General features: G+C 43.4%; 1 protein-coding gene across 3 annotated transcripts in view; it reads left to right on the forward strand.

Annotated features, from left to right (window-relative positions):
• The window catches only part of MEGF6 (multiple EGF like domains 6), a 454,527-nt gene that overhangs the window by 410,197 nt on the left and 21,154 nt on the right, over window positions 1–23,176 (forward strand). For all 3 annotated transcript variants that reach the window (XM_040429988.1, XM_040429983.1, XM_040429994.1), the window contains 13 exons: window positions 686–820; window positions 3,360–3,485; window positions 13,422–13,553; window positions 13,978–14,106; window positions 14,275–14,406; window positions 15,707–15,835; window positions 17,524–17,652; window positions 18,935–19,063; window positions 19,531–19,659; window positions 19,780–19,908; window positions 20,385–20,513; window positions 22,462–22,590; window positions 22,806–22,937. In XM_040429988.1, coding sequence (XP_040285922.1) covers window positions 686–820; window positions 3,360–3,485; window positions 13,422–13,553; window positions 13,978–14,106; window positions 14,275–14,406; window positions 15,707–15,835; window positions 17,524–17,652; window positions 18,935–19,063; window positions 19,531–19,659; window positions 19,780–19,908; window positions 20,385–20,513; window positions 22,462–22,590; window positions 22,806–22,937 — 1,689 coding nt within the window. The remainder of the gene's footprint in view (window positions 1–685; window positions 821–3,359; window positions 3,486–13,421; window positions 13,554–13,977; window positions 14,107–14,274; window positions 14,407–15,706; window positions 15,836–17,523; window positions 17,653–18,934; window positions 19,064–19,530; window positions 19,660–19,779; window positions 19,909–20,384; window positions 20,514–22,461; window positions 22,591–22,805; window positions 22,938–23,176) is intronic.

Genomic DNA, 23,176 nt, shown 5'->3' on the forward strand with positions numbered 1-23,176 from the left:
ATGTCATTAGACCACACCCCTTCTCATTACAGAGATGCACATCACCTAATATGCTTAATTGGTAGTAGGCTTTCGAGCCTATACAGCTTGGAGTAAGACAACATTCATAAAGAGGATGATGTGGTCAAAATACTAATTTGCCTAATAATTCTGCACGCAGTGTATTGGGCAGACTAGATGGGCCAAATGGTTCTTATCTGCCGACACATTCTATGTTTCTATGTAAGTGCAGTGTAATGAGTACTTACAGGAAAACTACGGCACCCGCATAGATTAAAGAACATGAAGCGGCGCTCGCATGGACCGCTCTTCAAACAGCTGATTGGCGGCGGTGCCAGGTGTCGGACCCTCACCAGTCAGATACCCAGTATAGACACCCAGTATAGTAGCAGGTAGCCAAGCTGCCTTAAAGGGGCTGTGCAGGGATTTTACATTGATGACCTATCCTCAGGGTAGGTCCAGTACTAAACTCTTGCACCACCCCTTTAAGACAGTCAGCTCGGCTACCTGCTTCCATGTATACAGGGTGTTTCCAAAAACACAGAAATGTGTGGCAGGAATTAACCCTATCCAGTCTACCATGAGGTGGAATGTGAATTGGTGCCCTTTTGTCGTTTTACAACTACACAGCAGTTGTATGTATAGAACATGACTTATTACTGACCGTCTCCTTTGCCTTCACCAGAATGCGACTCAGGATTTTATGGAGTTGGCTGCAAAAATAAATGCACCTGCCAGCAAGACGTATCCTGTGACCACACAAGTGGGAAGTGTCTGAAACAATGTCCTCAGGGATACCACGGGGACAACTGTGACCAAGGTAATAAAAGCACAATGGAGAGGAACTGTTTTTATGTGTGATAGGAAATGTTCTCTGAGACTTGATCCAATGATACGGCAAATGGTATATCTGGCCAGGTGCATTAGGCTTGATTGGTATCACCCCTGCCAAGGATCTCTGATGCCAGCATCAGAATGATCCATCTGGGAGATGTTTGGATGATCCATATCTGACAGTCTGGTCACTAGGGTCTGTAGAACTGATCATATGAAAAGCATTTCAGACACAGGAGGTCCATGTCCATGTGTACATGCAGTCTGATGAAATCAGGGTTAAAGTCTGGAGGTGGGAGAGGGTAAGTTATACATGGAATTGACTTCAGTATATGCTATTTTCGGAAGAGGTGTGTCTTTGGATTGCATTCGGAGATATGAAGAATAGGGGAATATGTGGGAAGTCCACGGTTGGGGAGAATCCCTGGAGAAGACCTTGTGCCAGAAGTGAAAAGAGAAAAAATGATCCTATACAGAATGGAGACTAAAGGTGTGCTTGGTCGTTAGGAGGAGCATTTCTAATCATGGCTGGGAAAATACTTCTTGTGGTGGCACAATGGTAAGGATGAGTGTCAGGTATCTTTTCCTCCGGTCACACTGGCCAATTATATAACGATCCCTTCACAATCTTGACGATAGTTGACTAGTAAATGGGCCTTCAAGGGGTTGTTATAGCAGATTATAATTACCTAAGGAGGATCTGAAGGCCGCGTGTTGAAGGGGAGCATCAGGTGACTTGTCCTAAAGGAAGGGAGAAGTCCAGGCTCCAGGAAGTGAAAGTGAGGAGGTGAGAAGATAAGTGTGTCATGTAATAGTGTGGCCAGGGCAGTACACCATGTTACACTATGTGTGTCTATATTGTGCACTTTGTTATGCGTTGGTGTGAACACTTTTGCTTGTAATGTTTGATTTGTACTGCTGTTTGTATGTCATGGTGGCAGACCTCCTAGTAGCAGGGGTGAATCAAGGCAGCGGTTTGGGCATGGGACTCCTAGTTACATTCCACATTCCCAGTCACTCTTTCTTGAGAGGCTTGTTTTGTGCAGGGCATCTTGGTACCCCGGGGTGACATCAGGGACCACAGGAGTGCATGAACATTGCGCTGTGGTGTTCCTGTGGTCAAGGAAGCAGGACTTGAATAGAGTTAGTTGCCTCCAGAACCTTCTTTCGGCATACGCCTGTGCTCTGAGTGCAATCCCCTTAAAGAGTCACTGTGCTTTCACACAGTTTCATTTAATTTAATAGAGAATGGTGTAACAAGCTAATTTCTAAATCGCCTAATTTAAAAAATATGCCTGCATCCACCTGAAAAAAAGCTGCAAGGCAAGGAAAAAACGGTGGTCCTGCACACAAGTTCAATCAGTTTTGTCTGTGATAGCATTCATTGTCTTCGTTTTTTCCGTCCGGATTGTATCTAGATTGCACGCGTTTTTCACGCTCGTGAAAGAAAACCTGAAGAATAACAGTCTTCATCTCCTAGCAATCATCAGTGAAAAGCATGTTGCATCTGGATACCTTCCATTTGTTTCAGTCCATATGCTATCCATTTACTACATGCATCGCATTTGGACAGAAAACTCGCTTGTGTGAAAGAGGCCTAAAGTCATGACCACTAAGGGTCTCATTTCCACCTGAGTTGGAGTCCACTGCCTGTTGTCAGACATGATCTGTCCCTGGTAATACAGACTCAGAAGACGGCTCACGGGAAATGGCGGCGTGTCGGTACTAGTGGCGCTCCTGAGCCTGATAAAACAACTACTTCTACACAGTTTTTAAACATTACAGGAGCCGCTTGTCTTTCTGTAAGTGTGATTTATACCATTTCCTGGCAATGACGGTAAAAATAAGCTGGTTTCAGTGGAGCTGGCATGGATTCTGACACTCAGGCACCACTGCACCCACTATTGCATTGCAGGGGAAATGAGACAAAACTGGACAGTTTATTGCTTATATTCTGTTAAAATGACCGTGTCTTATCTGAGATGGAGATATTTGGCCACTCACGTCAGGGTTCCAGCACCCCACGTCACATGCAGACCATTGCACCCTCATTGACTTGCATCCTTCAAGTTATAACGTCTAGTGAAAAAGCACGGGATTGGAAATACAAACATAGAAAAAGTTTTCTACTGAAGTTCTGCAGCTACTTTACTTTGACAGCACATTCAGGGGCCATTGATTGTATTCAGGGCTCGTTAATGCAATTACAATTGAAAGTGCTGTGTTTCGACAGAACGGACGATCGATCTTGATCCGCACATTATTCATCATGTACTGCGGATGAGCTAGCTGAATCTTTAGGACTTCATTGTGTGAGCTTCTGGCTGTGATCCTCTTATTGACACAACTTATGGCCTGGCTGTCGGGGTCAATAAACAGTGCAATAGGCATAATGGGACAGGACTTGTGTGTCCTGATACATTGTTTTTGACCCCACCTCTTGTTCTCAGGAACATTACAGTACATGCATATGGGTCATTTATAGGGGTATTATTATATCATGATTATTTTTGCCTTGCACACAGAATGCCCGGCAGGGACGTATGGACTGGACTGTCTGAAATCCTGTTCTTGTGGAGGAGCTCCGTGTCACCACGTTGATGGAACTTGCATTTGCCCATCTGGTAAAACTGGCTCAGACTGCTCTAAAGGTAGGAAAATAATCCTCTAGGACTCCATATATTACATTATATACTGGTGAACAGTCAGGGATGTAGCTGCTGGGGTCCAGATGTAGCATTACACCTGGTCCCTGGTGCCATATGAGGACACCACAGTTACCCGGTAAAAGGTACGTTGTGCGGCGGGCCGGTTACAGATATTACATTACTTTTAGAGTGACCAGTAATAAAGCACGAGCCAAATACAGTATCCTAAAAAAAACATTCTTACCAGCACAGGTTTCCTTTCGATTATGGGGTTCTTGGGGCTACAGATATTGATAACCTATTCTCTGTATAGTTCATCGGTATCAGTCTGACACCCGGCACCCCCATTGATCAGCTGTTTCAGGCAGCTGCGGCATCGGATACTATACAGTGTATAGAGCTAGAGGCAGACAGCTCCGTCCACTATGTAGTGGCCATTCCAGGGTACTGCATCTCAGCTTCCATACAATACGCGGCGCTGGAAACTGCAGAGTGTGCAGAGCCTTCTGCTTATGCTCCATACACTGTTGGTTTTCGGTGCCGTGGCTGCCCAAAACAGCCGATAGTTGGGATGCCAAGGGTTGTACCACCATCAATCTGATATTGATGACCTATCAGGATGGGTCATGAATATCTGTAGCCTGGAGAACCCCTTTAAAATGGTTGTCCCATTAAGACAACATATCCCCTACACTGTGGATAGAGGATAAGAGTCTGATCAGTGCCCCCCATTTGTGCCAGGGTATTTACTGTGGGTCCATTCAGAACAATACACTCAAGCCCTCATAGTAGCAAATGCACTCACCACCCATAACGAGATCTGTAAGCAACTGCTAACCTGCATGTTGAAGGTTTCCGCTCCCATTTTTCATCCCAACTTCCCTTAATGGCATGCTGCTTGAATGGAGTCAGGTGCAGTTAATATGTCAGATGACCCCCCCCATCATGGTTCTTACTGGCTGACTGGTGCAATTTATGGAAACTTTATCTATCAGCATATTTCATTCCAGCAATCACAAACCAAAATATAAAGAGGAAAATAACAGTGCATTTATGGCGCTGCGCCGCGGGATACCCCTCCTCTGTGCTGTGCAGATAAATGTGGTTATTTCTTTTTTGCCGCTTCTCTCATCTTCTCCATTTTATCAGGGAATTAGCAACGGAGCGGCTGATGTCTAAGCTCTTAAAAGTGATTTATTGGAGCAGACAGGTTGTATCTCTTTTATTTTATGGCCACAGTTGTGGAAAAAAAAGAAAATACAGGTTTTGTAGAGAACACGGATCCTCAGTAATTTAATGTTATGCGGAGACTCCAGTGCATTATTTATTTCATGATGAATATGCTATGAGAGTGGCCAATTGGACATTGTCTTATACCAGCCCCAGAGGAACGCAATTGTTAGCATGTCAGGGACGTCAAATAAAAAATGCTAGCCTCTATGTGCACAATTGCTCCTCCTGCTTCCTCTGCCAGTTCCTCTCCTTCTTGATGGACAGTGGCATGTTCCTGCATAATCTTCTCTTCTGGAACTGTCAATGAAGAAGGAGAGGGGGGAGCTGAGAGGGAAAGCAGGAGGAGCAGGAGTGCATAGAGTGGCTTGGGTCTGCCCCAACTGCTCATTTGCATTTGGATTAAAGGATAACTGTCATATTTTCATCAAAAAATCAATTTTAGCATATGTTACTGCTGCAGCAGCATTATTCATAAAGCATTCTTTAGTTTCTTCACTTACCACTGTTTTCCTTGAGTTTTCCTCTTAGTTACGGCTGTTTTTAATCCTACATTATGAGGATCTTCTCAAGATGGCTCCTCTGCCAGTTCTCTGAGGTCAAAACTGCTTTCCCTCACTTCCCATACAAACTTTCTGTAGCCAGCAGCTCCCTGCCAGCCAATCAGATTGGATTACTGAGAGACACGCCTCCTCACTCTGAAGCCTAATGCAGGCATGCAGTGTGAAGGACCGCCCCTCCGTCTTCCTGTCTTCTTAACCGGAGACAGACAAGCCATAGCAACTGGAGCAATGGAAAGGGACAGAGGACATTAATGAAAGATGTCATTATAAGGTAATTACAGATCTTTTGACAATCATTGAAAGACTAACTCAGGTATACATGCCTAGCTCTAATAAACTAGCAAATAAAAAAAGATATGACAGTTACCCTTTAAAAGTACTTTTTCTCCAGAATGAAGCAACAGATCTCTAAGTGAAAGGTATCATTACATTCAAATAAGCTATAACTTCATTGTACCTGGTTAAAAAGGGGTGTGCAAGAATGGGGATGTTTTTGGCAAAGCCCTCCACTTGGCCCGAAACTGTAAAGGGAAGGGAAGCTAACTTACCTGCTTCTTGGTGCTGGCTCTCCGCTCCTTCTGCTCACGGCATGCAATGCTCCACTTTGCTCCCTCGCGGAAAACATCTGGTTTGACATGGCTGAAGCCAGGAGAATAGCTATAGGGGGTACAGAGGTAGCACTCACTACTGGGCCCAGGAGCCTAAGGTGGCCCAAAGACCCTTGAGGTGCATAAAAAGACACCAGTATTATAGAAAGTGCATGCTGGTCAAGTTACACCTCTGGCTGGACGGAAGGGGTTAGGTCAAGAATTTGGCATGGGAAGGGGGGAGGATGCCGTTTCAATTTTTGTCTCAGGCAGCATGAAGCTATGTGCTTCCCTGCCCCTGGCCACAAAGCACCGAGGGAAGGGGGCCCCAAGCTGAACTCTTGCACCAGAGCCCATGAGCCTTAAGCTATTATCCTGGCTGCAGCCAATCATTGGCCGCGGCAGTTACCGGCTCCCCTTATATCATGATAAATGGTCACGTGACGCAAGTGTTTGGCTGCAGCCATGTCAAACCAGACGTTGTTAGCAAAGCAGCCCAGCGGAGCATCACAGGTTGCAAGGACAAGCCAGTTAACTTCCCTTTACAGGTCTGGCCAAGTGGGGGAGGGGAGCTTTGCCAAGGCCATTCTTGCACGAGCCCTTTAAGGGTAATTTTCCAGGTGACAGACTCTCTTTGAGTCCCAGCTCTCAGCTATCTTCCTAGCGATTGATAGAGAGAGCCCAAATCTGGAGAGTGGCCCATCTTCTGCCAGACTGTTTCAGCAGCGTGTAGAATGTGATACATTGTGCGGGCAAGATTGATATCACATTGCTGGGAAGATGTAGGAGTTCATCTTCTATGCCGAGTAATTAACATGATGTGTGACCATGAGCTCGCAGCTTCATCCCAGCAATAAAATCATTTACAAAATGTTTCCCATTGATATCATCCTCGTCCTTCCCTGTCATCAACAGGCAGAAACCTTCACAATTTGTTTTTATATAATGTTTTATATCTATTTATTCCTTTTGATGAATCTTTCTCTATTCTGAGGAGCTAGGGTACACTGGGAAGTGGTTTTTCCTGCAGATTATGAGATTTTCTACATGATGTCAATGAGTGAAACATTTTGGTTGGAGGAACATTGACTGACACCCCCTGAAGTTGCTGCTCATGTGTCTTCTTTGTATCTGTCATCACCCCAGCCCCTACATCATGTCTACCACCACTTTACAATATAGTGTGGTCCTTTTTCCTTTCGTTGCCAGCTATCAGATCATTTGTCATATGAAAAGTGTATGGGAAAAAATGCGCAACAAGCAGATTAACTGCTACTAGGGTATTTTATTCTGGGTTCTGCGTTTGTTACTATTTTGAGTGCCCTATTGTTCACAGAGTAGATAAAGTTCCACATTATCTACTTTCTTAGAGTAGCTAATTAACATTTGGGTAATCCTGTAGTAATTAGCGTTGATACAAGAGAACCAGAAATGCAGTGTAAGGCTACTTTCACATTTGCATTTTCCTTTCCGGTTTTGAGACCTGGAAGAGGATCTCAAAACCAAAGGAAAGCGCTTGAGTTTTGTCCCTATTCGTTTTCAATGGGGACAAAACTGAACAGACTGGAATGGAGTGCGCCAGAATGAATTTCGTTCCGGTTTGTTGTTGTGTTCCCATGCCAGACGCAAAACCGCTGCAAGCAGCGTTTTTGTGTGCGGCATGCGAAACTGAATATGCCAGATCCGGCACCAAAAACCATGTAAGTCAGTGGTGCCGGATCCAGTTTTTTTTTGTGTCCGGTATGTGCATTTTCAATATAATACAACTGGACAACTGAACACCGGACAAGAATAACACATATGTGAAAGTAGCCTAATCTGCGGGCAGCATATTAGAGAGCAGGAGGAGTTGAGCAGATGGATATATATACTGTTATGGGACATTTTTCAATATAACTTGTAATTTATGCCCAATAACAGTTGTACATGGGGAGGAGCGGACAGAGAAAGCAGGAGAGCACAGAGTGGCTTGGGCTCACCTTCAGTGCTCTTAACGGCTCATTTGCATATGGATTAAAAGTACTTTTTCGCCAGAATGAAGCAACGGATGCATAGATTACAAATTACAACTTGTAATTACAACTTGTAATTTGTCCAAACCAATATCTATTCCGAAACATTTACATTCTATTACAGAGAACAGCTACTGTAGCTAATCACAAAACATCAAACTAAAATTTGTAGCCTTTATAGCTCCCATTAAAAATAATCTTATTTATTTTAAAATACCCAAATGCACATTCATATAGTGGGGATAAATATAATATCCTACAACCGGATATAATTTTTGGCCTAATATTCGCGATAAATTTGTGAAATTCGCAAAATTCTAGAATTCGTGATCTACAATCATTATTTTCTTGATTGCGAAAATCGGCAATGTAATATGCGCGTATTGCGCGCGCAATACAGCCGTGGCTCACTTTTGCTACATTTTTTAAACTGCTAGAATCCTATCACACTACCTAACACCCTGCACTGGTACATATCAGCTACACTATATCAGGATATAACCTACACTGACTATCTCCCACTAACTATTTGTATTATATAACTAACTATCTAATGTAATGACACAGCAAAGCACAGAGCACAGTAATGACACTGCTGTCTCTCTCAGAACTGCATAAAACTGCAGAAAATGGCTACTGAGGAGGTTCTTATATAGTAAGGGGTAGGCAACTTTCCTATTGGTTGCCAGGGATGTTGCTAAGCTCAGACATAGACATTGCAGCCTTCTCATTGGCCCACAAGCAAGAAGGGAGGTTACTGATGAAAAAAAAAAAATCTAGAATTGTTGTGATTAGGAATATATAGCACTATATTCTACATCTTCACGAATTCTCGAAGTGCCGATTTTCGCCCAAAAAAAAATTCTATTAGAATATTTGCGGTCAGCACTAATCAGAATATTCTAAGACAAATAGGCAAGTTCAAATCCCATGATTAATAGCTAAATAAAATAACTTAGTTCATTGCACTATAATCACTTGCCTAGTATGCACTGTAAGATGCACGCCGAAAAGGTGTCCGGGTCCCTCTACGTGCGTTTTCGCGTAAGCTTTGTTAGGAGGTGACGTAGGTAAGGAGGAGAGAGTATTTAACGGGGCGTCCCCCAATGGAGAAGTGAGGCGCGGTCATATGAGTGCCAGCTGATTGGTGTGAACATTATTATATATATAATTAGAGATTACGCCATGGAGCGATGTTGGCGCATGGACGTCTGGATTTCCCAAGACTTCCTCTCTTCCGCCCTCCGTCAGAAATCACGTGCCCCGGACGCCAGTCACGTGGTGCCTAGCACCACGTGCTTATGTCACAGGGGAAACGATCACATGAGACAGAGTGGCGGAAGAGGCTCGGAGGCTGAAAACTGCCATGCTCACTTCTTAATACAATTTTATATATATATATATATATATATATATATATATATATATATATATAATGGATAGGAACCTGCTCGCCATAAGGGCTAAAGTTATAGTTTAAAGGGATTCTGTCATGAGATTTGAGCCCTATAAGCTAAACATATGGTCAGGTCCGTACTAATAACATGAATCCTAAACTGCCCTTATTAAACCTGCTTGTGGCTCTATTAGCCCAAAAAACTGGTTTTTATAAGCTGTCACTCACCTACCTAAGGTGCCCAAGGGGTTTTACGTTAACCCAGGGTGCCGCCCGCACCCCTCGCCGTCTGGTGCCCAGCGCCGCCTTCCTCACCTCAGCCCCGCCTCCGCAATCCTCCCGTCCCTCTGCTAGATCCGGCGCCTGCGCACTAGGCTCAGCCTGATGCGCCGCGGACTCCTGGCAGCGGCTTCGTTGAGCGAAGTGCAACATAAATCTTGTTACATGGACAGAATGCATAATATATGATTCCTACTGATGTGCATGTAATATGTTGTCTAATCTCAAAGGATCTTTGGCCATTATGATTTTGAAAGCTCGTAGCTCTCTCAATGTTTTGACATGCTTTGCAATTTCCACAAGGATAACATCCATTTCTGCGTTTGATGTCGCCAAATGGAGTCTTCTTTTGTGGCATTTAATGACTATGGTTCATCTTGCTGTCTAATATGTGCCTGCTCAATAGTGGATCAATTTTCAATATATCCCAATGTTTAAGAAGGATATTCATCACTTCCTTCCATTGTGACTGGTACTCGGTGATGAATATAGTCTCTATCCTACCTTCAGTCTGTTCTGATTTATTAGGGCACAAGAGGCCTTGTCTAGGGGTCCTTTTGGCCCTATTATATCCTTTTTTGATCTGTCTGTTACTATAGCCTCTCTCCCTAAATCGATCTTTGAGATCCTCTGCTTGTTCCACTTGTTCTACTGTCCCACTGGAATGCCCTTGATAGTTGATCGCAGATGTGCAGAATCTGCATGGAGAAAATAATTAACTGCAGTATGTTTTCTGAATACATTAGTCTCCAATTTTCCTTCTCATATTTTTATTTTTATGTCTAGGAAGTCCACCTCCTTGGCTATTTTGTATGTTAATTTCACTTTGATCGTTTTATCATTTAGTTGGTACATCAACTCTTCCAATTCATCACATGGGCCCTCCCATATGAAGAGGATGTCGTCAATGTAACGCATCTAATTTTGTACTTTGACTATATTAGGGATAGAATCCCCCAGGAAAATCTCTCTCTCCATGCACCCAAAAATAAATTTGCATAGGATGGTGCGCATGCCGTGTCCATGGCCATTCCCTGTATTTGTAAATTAGAACAGTCCTTGAAGATGAGAAAATGTTTCAATATAAACTCCCAAAAAATCTAAATTAGTTCACTTACAAATTTTTCGATGTTACTCGTTCTCAAAAAATATGCCACTGCTCGTAATCCATCTTCATGTTTTATTGATGTGTATAGAGACTCCACATCTGCTGTTACTATCCATATGTTCTCCTCCAGAGTCAATTCTTCCAATTGATTGAGGGCCACTGTAGTATCCTTAATAAATGAAGGCAATTCCATTGCCAATTGTTTGAGATGATAGTCTATAAATCTACATACCAGTTCACTGATTCCTTCATTACCTGCCACAATAGGTCTTCCCAGAGGTTCAGTCTCATTTTTGTGAATTTTTGGTATTAAATAGAAGGTTGCTATTCTCGGGTTGTCCACTGTTAGAGCTTGCATCATCTTTTTAGTGATAATATTCTTTTCATATGCACTTTCTAAGATGGCAATTAATTCTCTCTGGAAAGATGACAAAGGGTTATCGGTCAATATTTGATAACATGTTTTATCATTTAATAACTTATAAGCCTGTTTTTCATATTTTTGATCCGACCAAATTACAATGTTACCCCCTTTGTCTGCTGGTTTTATACCCGCCCCTTTGAAGCTACATAGTTCTTTTAAAGCTATCCATTCTTGGGGGGTTAAATTATCATTGCCATGTTTACGAGAGAGTGCCTCCAAATCTTTTGAAACTAGTTTAACAAACAAGTCCACCACTGGATATATTGTCAGTGGGGGAAATGTTTTAGATCTTTGAATCAAGAGGAAGGAGAAAAGGTAGGTACCTTCCCTAGTCAATTTTATAAAAGATCTAAAACATTTCCCCCATTGGGGGGTTAAATTATCATTGCCATGTTAATAAGAGAGTGCCTCCAAATCTTTTGAAACTAGTTTAACAACCAAGTCCACCACCAGACACATTGTCAGTGTGGGAAATGTTTTAGATCTTTTATAAAATGGAAGTTCTTGTGTTCTTGGGAACATTCAGTGCAGCAAAATACCCTTCTCCAGATCTGTGCCACCACACAATCCTGTCTCTGAGCTCTACGGGCAGTATTTTCTTCTCATGGCTTGGTTTTTTTCTCTGATATGCATTCTCAGCTTGTGAGACCTTATATAGGCAGGCTGTGTCTTTCCAAAGAATTTCCAATCAACTGAGTTTACCACAGGGTGATTTCAGTCAAGGTGTAGAAACATCTGAAAGAGAAATAGGAGGCCCAGAGAGCTAAATTTCAAGAGTCATAGCAAAGTCCATGCAAAATTTGTACTAGAAATTAGCAAAGTTTTGAAAAATTCGGTAGGTTCACCAAATTTTGACAAGAAATTCCATTTGTTACGAATTAATTTGTTGTCAATCGCTATGTTAAAACCCTATTCAATCTATCAATCAATGGAACCGTTTTAACGGCTGCTTGGGCAAAAGTGCACCTGTCTAACGGTAATACGCTAGTGCAATATGCCCTATTGGGTTTCACTCTATTCACTCACCTCATCCACTTGCTCACGCAGAGGCAGTCCGCTCCTCTCTTGAGTGGAAAAGGACTGCCAAAGGACCTGCGCTGAGCGTGGTGACGTCACCGTGTGCACCCAGAGTGATCACGTGGTGATGTCATCACTAAGACAACTGTAGCCGCCATTTTGAGGAAAGATTATTCGTTATCACGAAGCTCAAGGAAATTTGGCTTCGCAGCTAATTTTTCCTAAACTTCAGAACGTATTCCACTTCGGATGCTTTGATTCGCTCAACACTAATTACAACCACTGATCGAATTAGACCCACATCCAATAATAAACAGACGTGTTAACAGCACGTAGCTTGCTTGTTGATGGTTTCCAGGTAGCAGCATGAGTTCTTTTCATTTCAGATGTTTTGTATATACCTCGTAGAGTAGACCATATGTTGAAGAGATGGTAGAATTGATTATTGCTCACTACATGATCAGACAGCTGCATATCTTTCCTTTTGAAGGACTTGTACTGTATTAGACAAACATGGCTGCTGTCTTCCAGAATGGTGTTACTCCAGCCCATGGGTTGTTTGTGTTCCTGCATGTTAACTATATTGAATGTTGCTGAGCTGCAACAGCACACACAACCCGTGGACAGACGTGGCACTGTTTTTGTGAGGAATCAGCCATGTTTTCTTTGTTCAGGACAAACCCTTCAAAGGGAACCTGTCACCAGGATTTTGTGTATAGAGCTGAGGACATGGGCTGCTAGATGGCCGCTAGCACATCCGCAATATCCAATCCCCATAGCTCTGTGTGCTTTTATTGTGTAAAAAAAACGATTTGATAGATATGTAAATCAACCTGAGATGAGTCCTGTCCCTGACTCCTCTCACATACAGGACTCATCTCAGGGTAATTTACATATCCATCAAATCGTTTTTTTTGACACAATAAAAGCACACAGAGCTATGGGGACTGGGTATTGCGGATGTGCTAGCGGCCATCTAGCAACCCATGTCCTCAACTCTATACACAAAATCCAGGTGACAGGTTCCCTTTAAAGTGTCCCTTTCAGGAATGACATTCAGATCTGCACCATAGTGCTTTGCTGTAAGTTGGGTGGGTTTTGAATGCAGCCCCCTGCACCAAGATGTCATGGTATCTGCATGGCCGCTCACGTCACTTCTACAGGCCTAACAAGGCAGCAGTTAACGGGAGCGGTAGTAAATGCTTTGCCACATTTCAGGATTTATGAGCAGTATTTCGGAGCCAGGGTGCGAGCTCAGGAATTAACAAATGCCCTTGTGGTCTGAGCTTGTAAATTTTTCTCATTCTCGTGTGTCTGTTGCAGATTGCCCCATAGGACGATGGGGGGACAGCTGTCAAGAGATCTGTCCGCTGTGTGTCAAGAATGGCAGCTGTGACCCTGCCACAGGAAAGTGTATCTGTAAGCCAGGATACACTGGAGATCACTGCAGGGACAGTAAGTGACATACTGTGACGAAGCCACACCTCTGTAAATAAACCCGTCATAAGCTGTCCTCCATTCACTATAGATGATGATTAGTATATTAAATGCATCTTTTCCTTTGTTCATCCTGATCCATTGTTACAATGGATCCACAAAACAAAACGGATGCAATACTCATGTCACTCGGATGTCATCCGTTTTTTTGCGGATCACAAAATACATACGTTTATGTGCATGAGCCCTTACACAGACAGAGCAATGGAACAGAGAGGGCATGTGGTGGGCAGGGGAGATTTGCAATCCACTCAAGGTTGATGAAAAGCTGGGTGAGAAGCTCTATGGGTAATATAGTAGCAGCCTTATCACCCAATTACATGTGTCAGCCCTTATGTTATGCTGTTATTGGTAGCATGTATAACCCTTTTTTAATCTGCAGGCTGCCCCGCTGGTTGGTTTGGGCATGGCTGCCAGTCACGATGCCTCTGCCAAGTTCATAGCGAGTGTGACCCTGTAACCGGCAGGTGTGTGTGCCCACCCGGATTTACAGGACACAACTGCAGGAGAGGTATATAGAGCAATTCTTCACTTTACTGTTACATAAAATCCTAGACAGCACCATACTGATAGTCCAGCATCCAGTAGTCTGATAGTCGATCAGAATCCATGTTTTCTGGATTATCTAACATTCTGTATCTTCTTGGTCTGAGGTTTATAACATGTCCTGTCCTTACAGCTTGTGATAGCGGTTACTGGGGAGCGGACTGTGTTCATAGCTGCAACTGCAGCAACAGTGACTGGGACTGTAACCCTGTGACGGGGGATTGTGTCTGTGAATCCGGATACACTGGAAGGCAGTGTGATCAGAGTAAGTTCATGGCACTTTCCTAACACTAAGTTCCAGCAGACCCTGACAACTAGTTTGTGTTCATGCTTGGGAGACTTAAATGCTATGGACACCTTTGGGGGCAATTTTTGTATTATTGCATTGTACTAATTTTGAGCTAAAAATCTTTTTTCAGTTGGTCTTTATTTTAAATGTTGAGCCCCTTTCTCAGTACCGCCTTGAGATTCTCTAGTAGCATGCTCTGTATTTTTAATGTGTCCTGTCAGGCAGCTCAGCTGACGGCTCCTTATCTCTTTTCTCTGACCTTTATAAACATTCATTATAATGCAGTTCTTATCTTACTGATAGGAATGTGGCTTAAATAAGTATTTTGAACTATTAGTAATTTAGAGATAAGGGTTATTAGATGACCAGCACAAAGTGAAAGTAAAAATACGATTCTCACAGCTAGGCACCAGTTAACCCTTTATGACAAATCTGCTGAATATTTTTTTTTAATAAAGACCAATTGAATACATTATTTTAAGCCCAAAATGAGTAAAACGCAATCATAAAAAGGGGTATTCTGGTTATGTTGTTAACCCCTATTTATAGGATAGGGGGTAACTATTAGATCGGTTAGAGTCCTGCTGCTGGGACACCTACTGATCACAAGAATGGGGACCCTGTACCCCGTGGAGCACCTCAACATGAAAGGGGTGGCTGGTAGGGCAAGTATGCAGCCGCTCCATTAATTTCTATGGGAGCTCCAGAGACAGTGAAGAGCTGTGCTCAGCAGAACCCCTTAGAAATGAATAGAACAGCTGCGTACATGCCGATCCATTCTGCTGCCCAGGTGACCGCATCAACTATGTTTCTCCCTGATGAACAAGCATTTGCTCATTCAAAAAGTGATCAGCAGCACCTTTACACAGGGCAATTATTGGAAAGGAGTATTCCTAGGAATGGTCAGTAACAATTGTGCCAACAGATCAGGCAGCTGGATCTCCTAAACGGACATGTGAAGGAGGCCAGGTCTTCGCTGCAAGTTCACATCTGCGTTGTGATCTCCGGCACTCTGATCCGCTCACTGTATCCGGCATATATGGCGGCTTTCGGCCGGACAAAAAATAATACACACAGCATATGTGCTGGAAAGCGACCTGATCCGCAGTGCATCCCATAATAGCGAATTGGGACTCGGCGGTCCACGGTGGTGTTCAGCTATGCCGAATACAGTGAACTCCGGAGTTGGTTCCTCTGCCAGAACAGACTGCCGGAGTGCACCGCGCAGATATAAACGCAGCCTTACGTCATCAGGAATGCTTCTTTATTCCAACAGAGTGCCCAGCCGGCTGGTATGGTTCAGACTGCAGGCACCAGTGTCAGTGTGAAAACGGGGCCATCTGCGACCACGTGAGTGGAGCCTGCACATGTGCCCCAGGCTGGCGAGGGACCTACTGTGAAATTGGTAAGTGTATCAGTGATTAATTCTACAGCCGCTCGTATTTCATGGTTTAACATGGTAACATGGGGGATCTCAGTAGTTCATTTAGGCTTCTGGCTTCTAGTAATTGCCTCAGGCGGAATGACAGATACAGCGAACATTAGTCAGACAGAGGAAACGGTTTGTTAGGATTCCAGACTGTTTCTTGGCTTTGTGCCATATAGCCAGTCTTCATGTATTTTAGTGATAGAATACATAAAAGCCACTTTACATGTAAGCACAACATGTGTCTAAAGCTGGGGTCTGCGGACATAGACAACAGGGCCCCCGCTGCCAGAGCAAAATGTGGGCCCCTTGCTCTTGAATAGCTCATCCCCTTATGTCTAACAACTGCCAGTATTTGTGAGTCATGGAATTCTTTTGCTCAGTCCCTTACAGGACATCTAATACATAGTAGAAAGCTGGGCCTCCTCGCCTACTGGGCCCCTGTGCATCCACATTACTTACACGTATAGGATGTCCACACCTGGGTCTGCAACATGTGGTTCTCTAGTGTTGTGGAAAAATTATTGTTCGCCTATGGAGATGCGCAGATTAGTTCGCATCGCGCAGAAACTTTCGCATGATGGTCTGGTCGTCCCGACCTGTAGCTGATTTGTGCCCGGCCTGGTATTACTGCATGATACCAGTGTCATGGCGCCGGCTGAGGCGGGAGGGATGGGGACCGTCGAACAAAGGTTTCTTCATCCACGAGGATAAGCACGGCAAAGGAAAGGGCGCAAATAAGTGTGATGTTCGCGCGATCATTCACATCTTCGCCAGCCAATCATTTCATACCATAACCTGTCTCCTCATTGGTCATGATTGTAAGACCACCTCCCATCTTCTGGTATAAATAAACCACGCCTAGCCGCTGGGAGGCAGGCACATTATTGGAACCTACTTGAGAACGTCTCTGTGATGTTATTTTGGAGGAATTGCGCACACATCGACGCACACTACACCAGGGATTTCCCGATTGTACTTCTGGCGGTCGTTTTCGGTTGTGAGAACGAGACAAAGGAGCAAACTGCGATATCACTAGCTATTGCAGAAGTATAATTTCCAGCATGCTGGCTGTCGGATCATGCTAGGAGTTGTAGTTTTGTAACAGCTGGAGAGTCAGAGGTTGCACACCGCTGGTCGTAGAGGCTAAAGAAAGTGTTAGGGTACACATACTTCAGAGCAGTGGTCTCTATATGTGGTAGACTAGAACACTCATCATGTCCTCCACACGCTGGGAGTTGTAGTTTTGTAACAGCTGGAGAGTCACAGGTTGCACACCGCTGGTCTTAGAGGCTAAAGATAGTATTAGGGTACACATACTTCAGAGCAGTGGTCTCTATATGTGGTAGACTAGAACACTTATCATGTCCTCCACACGCTGGGAGGGGTAGTTTTGCAATATTTGAAGTACCATAAGTTAGACGAGTGCCACTGCTTTTCAGCACCGGGTAAGGTAGGAGCATGGGCCATAGACTCTACAGGGAAATTTCCCAGTGGGTTGATGTCCACAGGGCCTTCTAAGCTCTTCTGTTGATCACCAGCCAGGTACATAAAGATCTGATGCATTAATTAATGTAGGCAACATTCTGTGCTGCACTGTGGTATTTGGTTCTGCTGGGGTGTATTGATATGAGAAGTCACATTTCTGTTGTGTAACCTTATTACAGCATGTCCAGAAGGATTCTATGGTACTGACTGCACCAACAGCTGCCAGTGCGCCAATGGTGCCAGCTGCGACCATATTGCTGGGACCTGCACATGCCAAGATGGTTGGTTAGGACCTACATGCAATAAAAGTAAGTTGTGTAACATGGAGACAACATGCATTTATCTACTGACATTCAACTTGTACCAGCCCAGATATTACAGCTGAATTCTGGTCTACACCCATCATGTCATGGACGAGTACACTGCTCCAGTAAACAGATGTGTTGAATATCATGCTATGGTTCTGGGCCATAATGGTTAGAAGTCCTTGAAGTCAATCTATTTTGATATCCTAGTGACCTACTGAGGTGGGAACGGGGGGACCCCTTTAATTATATCTGTATCTGGCAATGTGGGGGACTGCCAATATATTGACAATGACAACTCACCCACTGGCTAATTATTCAGCTTTCCTTGGGAGAGATAATGAATGTAGGGTTTATTAGTTTGTAAGTATGCAAATATGACGTTCAGTACTCTAGGAAATTTAGGTAACAATGTCTGGAGCTGTCAGAAAGGGACCCCATTAACTGGGGATCAAACAGGACGCTTACATGGTGACATGGTGACCTCCCTTTCATCTGCAAATCTACCAATTCCTGAGTTCCTCTTCTGCCATCCAAGATGGCTCCACCACTTCCCAGACTGGCTGACACACATTGTACATCGGCAGCTCAGGACACTACCTACTTGTCCAGCTCTGCTCTTGGATTGTCCACAACTGCTCACATTAATAGCATTGGCCAATCCAAGGGCCGCAGGAAGTATCTTGGACTAGTATGCATCAGCTAGTCTGAGAAACGGTGCGGCCATCTTGGATGGCAGAAGAAGAGCCCATAGATCTCTAGATTTGCAGCTGAAAGGATGAAAAGAGGTCACCATGTAATTATTCTGCTTGGTCCCCAGATAATGTGATTTTTTTCTCTTGAACAGGAGGGTCATTTTAACAGCGTTATTGATAGCTACCAAGATTTCACAGAAGAGAGGATTAAATCCTTTTATTGTAGCTGAATGTGGGAAAGCTGGGTGATACCTATCACAGCTCCCACAGTGGTTGTCACACTGCTTTCCCAGGCACAGATACAAAGCGGAGCATACATTACAGTGTAGCAAGCAGGTTGGACCTGAACTGTAGGGAAACCAAGTGCACCGCCTGGAGAGGTCTATTAACAGTTATAGTTGTTACTACCTAGAGAAAGAGATATACAGTAACTAAGAAATGGTGTAAATAGAGGTTTTGACAACTTGACAGAAGAGGACGGCTTAAATTCAGTTTTTATTTTTGTGGAGAACTTCCTTTAAGGGGATCTATCACTGTTCAGTGGTGATACTATCATAATGTACCCCCTCTTATTACACAATACCTTGTAGAATGTGAAGACAACAGATATGGAAGAGGCTGCAAGGAGACATGTCTATGTGAGAATGGCGCCAAGTGTAACCATGTCAGCGGGACGTGTATTTGTGCGCCAGGGTGGACTGGACCACGCTGTGAGCAAGGTAAGTCAACGCTTGGGGGAAAAAAGATGCTGTCCTTCAAGGGTCTGTCATGGACTGTCACACGGCCTTACCAGTGAGACTTACGATGGTCTTAATAAAGCCCCGTAGTTGGCAGAGGGTCCGCCGAAGTTAAGAAGAGGCGCAGGCGCATCCAGCGCCAGTTCTAAATGTAAGACAGCTTCCTAGGTGTCTTACATTTAGACCATTTTCTAAGCCTAAAACAAGTGTAGAAAATGATGAATGAGATGGGCCTGCCGGCCATTTCTCTTCCCGCCCACGCAATGCCCACATTTAGACCTGGCGTGAGCGAGATAATAGTTGCGCCACCATCTGCACCTGAAATATGCGTAATATAGGCGTATTTCAATACGCTGCTATGGCAGCTATACCATTGCATGCTTTATGTGTGACAGGTATCACCATACTTACAATATATAAGAATTTCAAACTGACTTGCATTTCTCCAGCTTGCCAAGGTGGTTTTTATGGAGAGAAATGTCTTCACCAATGTATCTGCAGACACGGAGGAACCTGCAACCACGTCACAGGACTCTGTATTTGTCCTAAAGGTTGGACAGGATTGGCATGTGAAGTGGGTAAGTAATTCCCCATGTAATTTCGGTGGTCGGTTGTCATAATTGCTTACACCCGGGTGTAGCCCCACTGCTGAAAAAATGCCTGGGACATCTCTATCTAATTTTTTCTTTCTGTTCTAGAATGTTCTCCAGGAAAATTTGGAAATGATTGTCTGCAAAACTGCACTTGTCAAAATGGTGGGCTATGTGATCATGGCACAGGCGCTTGTAAGTGCCCAGCGGGGTGGACTGGAGAATCCTGTGAGACTGGTAGGTGAAAACTTTAGGGAGATGTTGGAGAAGTATTAATATGTACAAAATGAAAGAAGATCTGTCACAAGTGATAGCTTCTATCTAGAGGAGCGTTATCAATATATAGCTAAGCAGATCTACCATTCAGGACACCTGAAAAGCTGTGTCACAATGGCAGCCAAATGCATCGAATAATGGTCAGGGGTGTAGAACCTATGAGCGGGGCATCTCCTTCATTGTTCTTCAGGCTCAGTGCTCCACATTTGGTGGTGGCTGTGCTTAGAATTGTAGCTTAGTCCTACTTACATGAATAAATAGGAGTTCAAGCCTGTAGAGGGCAAATAAATATCCCAGTAATTGAAGCCTCAGAGCTCCAATTGTTCATTTAACTGGTTTTGCTGGGCTGCTCATAAGGGAACAGTTGCCCAGAGCTCTAAATCTATAGCAGCCCTCAAAAGATTTGCAAAAAAATGATGTAAAATTTTATGTTGCAGCCTGTCCAGCAGGGATGTTTGGAGTCCAGTGCCTGGAGAAATGTGAATGTCGATATGGTAATTCCTGTCACCATATCACCGGTGCCTGTGACTGTCCCACAGGATGGAGAGGAAAACATTGTGATAAGCGTAAGTTCTGCAAACTGAGTTAGTAAAAGAATAAAGTAAAAAAAAAAATAATAATACAATAATATTGCTGCCTATGTACAAGAATATAACTACTATAATACTGCCTCCTATGTACAGGAATATAACTGCTATAATACTGCCTCCTATGTACAAGAATATAACTACTATAATACTACCTGCTATGTACAAGAATATAACTACTATAATACTGCCTCCTATGTACAAGAATATAACTACTATAATACTGCCTCCTATGTACAAGAATATAACTACTATAATACTGCCTCCTATGTACAAGAATATAACTGCTATAATACTGCCTCCTATGTACAAGAATATAACTGCTATAATACTGCCTCCTATGCACAAGAGTATTACTACTATAATACTGCCTCCTATGTACAAGTATATAACTACTATAATACTGTCTCCTATGTACAAGAATATAACTACTATAATACTGCTCCTATGTACAAGAGTATAACTACTATAATACTGACCCTTATATACAAAAATATGACTATTAGAATACTGCCCCCTTTGTACAAGAATATAACTACTATAATACTGCCCCCTATGTACAAGAATATAACTACTACAAACCGGATTCCTACGCAGCCATGATGTTGTGATTGATGCAGAATGTGGTCTGGCATTATCTTGTTGAAAAATGCAGGGTCTTCCCTGAAAGAGATGACGTCTGGATGGGAGCATATGTTGTTCTAGAACCTGAATATATTTTTCTGCTTTGATGGTGCCTTTCCAGACATGCAAGCTGCCCATGCCTCACGCACTCATGCAACCCCATACCATCAGAGATGCAGGCTTCTGGACTGAGCGTTGATAACAACTTGGGTTGTCCTTGTCCTCTTTGGTCCGGATGACATGGCGTCCCAGATTTCCAAAAAGAACTTTGAATCGTGACTCGTCTGACCACAGAACAGTCTTCCATTTTGCCACACTCCATTTTAAATGATCCCTGGCCCAGTGAAAACGCCTGAGCTTGTGGATCTTGCTTAGAAATGGCTTCTTTGCACTGTAGAGTTTCAGCTGGCAACGGCGGATGGCACGGTGGATTGTGTTCACTGACAATGGTTTCTGGAAGTATTCCTGAGCCCATTCTGTGATTTCCTTTACAGTAGCATTCCTATTTGTGGTGCAGTGTCGTTTAAGGGCCCGGAGATCACGGGCATCCAGTATGGTTTTACCGCCTTGACCCTTACGCACAGATTGCTCCAGATTCTCTGAATCTTCGGATGATGTTATGCACAGTTGATGATGACAGATGCAAAGTCTTTGCAATTTTTCGCTGGGTAACACCTTTCTGATATTGCTCCACTATCTTTCTGCGCAATATTGTGGGAATTGGTGATCCTCTACCCATCTTGGCTTCTGAGAGACACTGCCACTCTGAGAAGCTCTTTTTATACCCAATCATGTTGCCAATTGACCTAATTAGTGTTAATTGGTCTTCCAGCTCTTCGTTATGCTCAAATTTACTTTTTCCAGCCTCTTATTGCTACTTGTCCCAACTTTTTTGGGATTTGTTGACACCGTGAAAATTGGAATCAACGTATTTTCCCTTTAAAATTATACATTTACTCGGATTAAACGTTTGATCTGTCATCTACGTTCTATTACAAATAAAATATTGACATTTGCCATCTCCACATCATTGCATTCAGTTTTTATTCACAATTTGTCCCAGTGTCCCAACTTTTTTGGAATCCGGTTTGTATAATACTGCCCCATATGTACAATAATATAATTACTACAATACTGCCTCCTATATACAAGAATATAACTACTATAATACTGCTCCTATGTACAAGAATATAACTACTATAATACTACTGCTCTTTTGTAAAAGAACTTCTTTAATATTTCCCTGTAGAAGAATGCAAGTACAATAATACTGTAGATTGATATTTATTATAATATCTCCTAGCTTGTCTCCCGGGCTTATATGGTGATCAGTGCTCACAGCTTTGTAGCTGCCCCCATGGAACCCCATGTAATCACATCAGTGGGGAGTGTGGCTGTCCACCCGGATTCACAGGCAATGGATGTGACCAAAGTAAGTGACAAAGAGTAAGAAGCGGAATTTCACATTGATCCCTTACTCCTATCAGGTCTCCATCGTTCATTATATGCATATAACAGGACATGGCAGATGCCCAGGTGTAGGTGTTGCTGATATATTTTCTATACTTTATATGCAGTATGTATTAGGTTTATCAGGCTTTCTGTATGGCTGGAGTCTGAACTGTCTTTCCTGTACCCCTCCCCCAGCGTGTGTTCCAGGAACTTATGGCTTGAATTGTGGAAATATATGTCAATGTCCTGGTCAGCATCAAGACTGCCACCCAGTGACCGGGGAGTGTATCTGCTCACCAGGCTACCACGGACACACGTGTCAACTAAGTAAGTGCCTCGTTGTCTACAGCGTTAAGGCCCCTTGCAGACGAGCGTGTGCGGATTAGGTCCTGATGCGTTGCGAATGCGTTCAGTGAAAAATGCGCGATTTCGCAAACAAAGTCATTCAGTTTTGCCTGAGATCGCGTTCAGTTGTTATGGCGTGGGTGCAATGCGATTTAATGCGTTTTGCACGCGCGTGATAAAAAACTGAAGGTATACAAACAACATCTCTTAGCAACCATCCG

Source organism: Bufo bufo, chromosome 1 (assembly GCF_905171765.1).
Source record: "Bufo bufo chromosome 1, aBufBuf1.1, whole genome shotgun sequence".
NCBI lineage: Eukaryota > Metazoa > Chordata > Amphibia > Anura > Bufonidae > Bufo > Bufo bufo.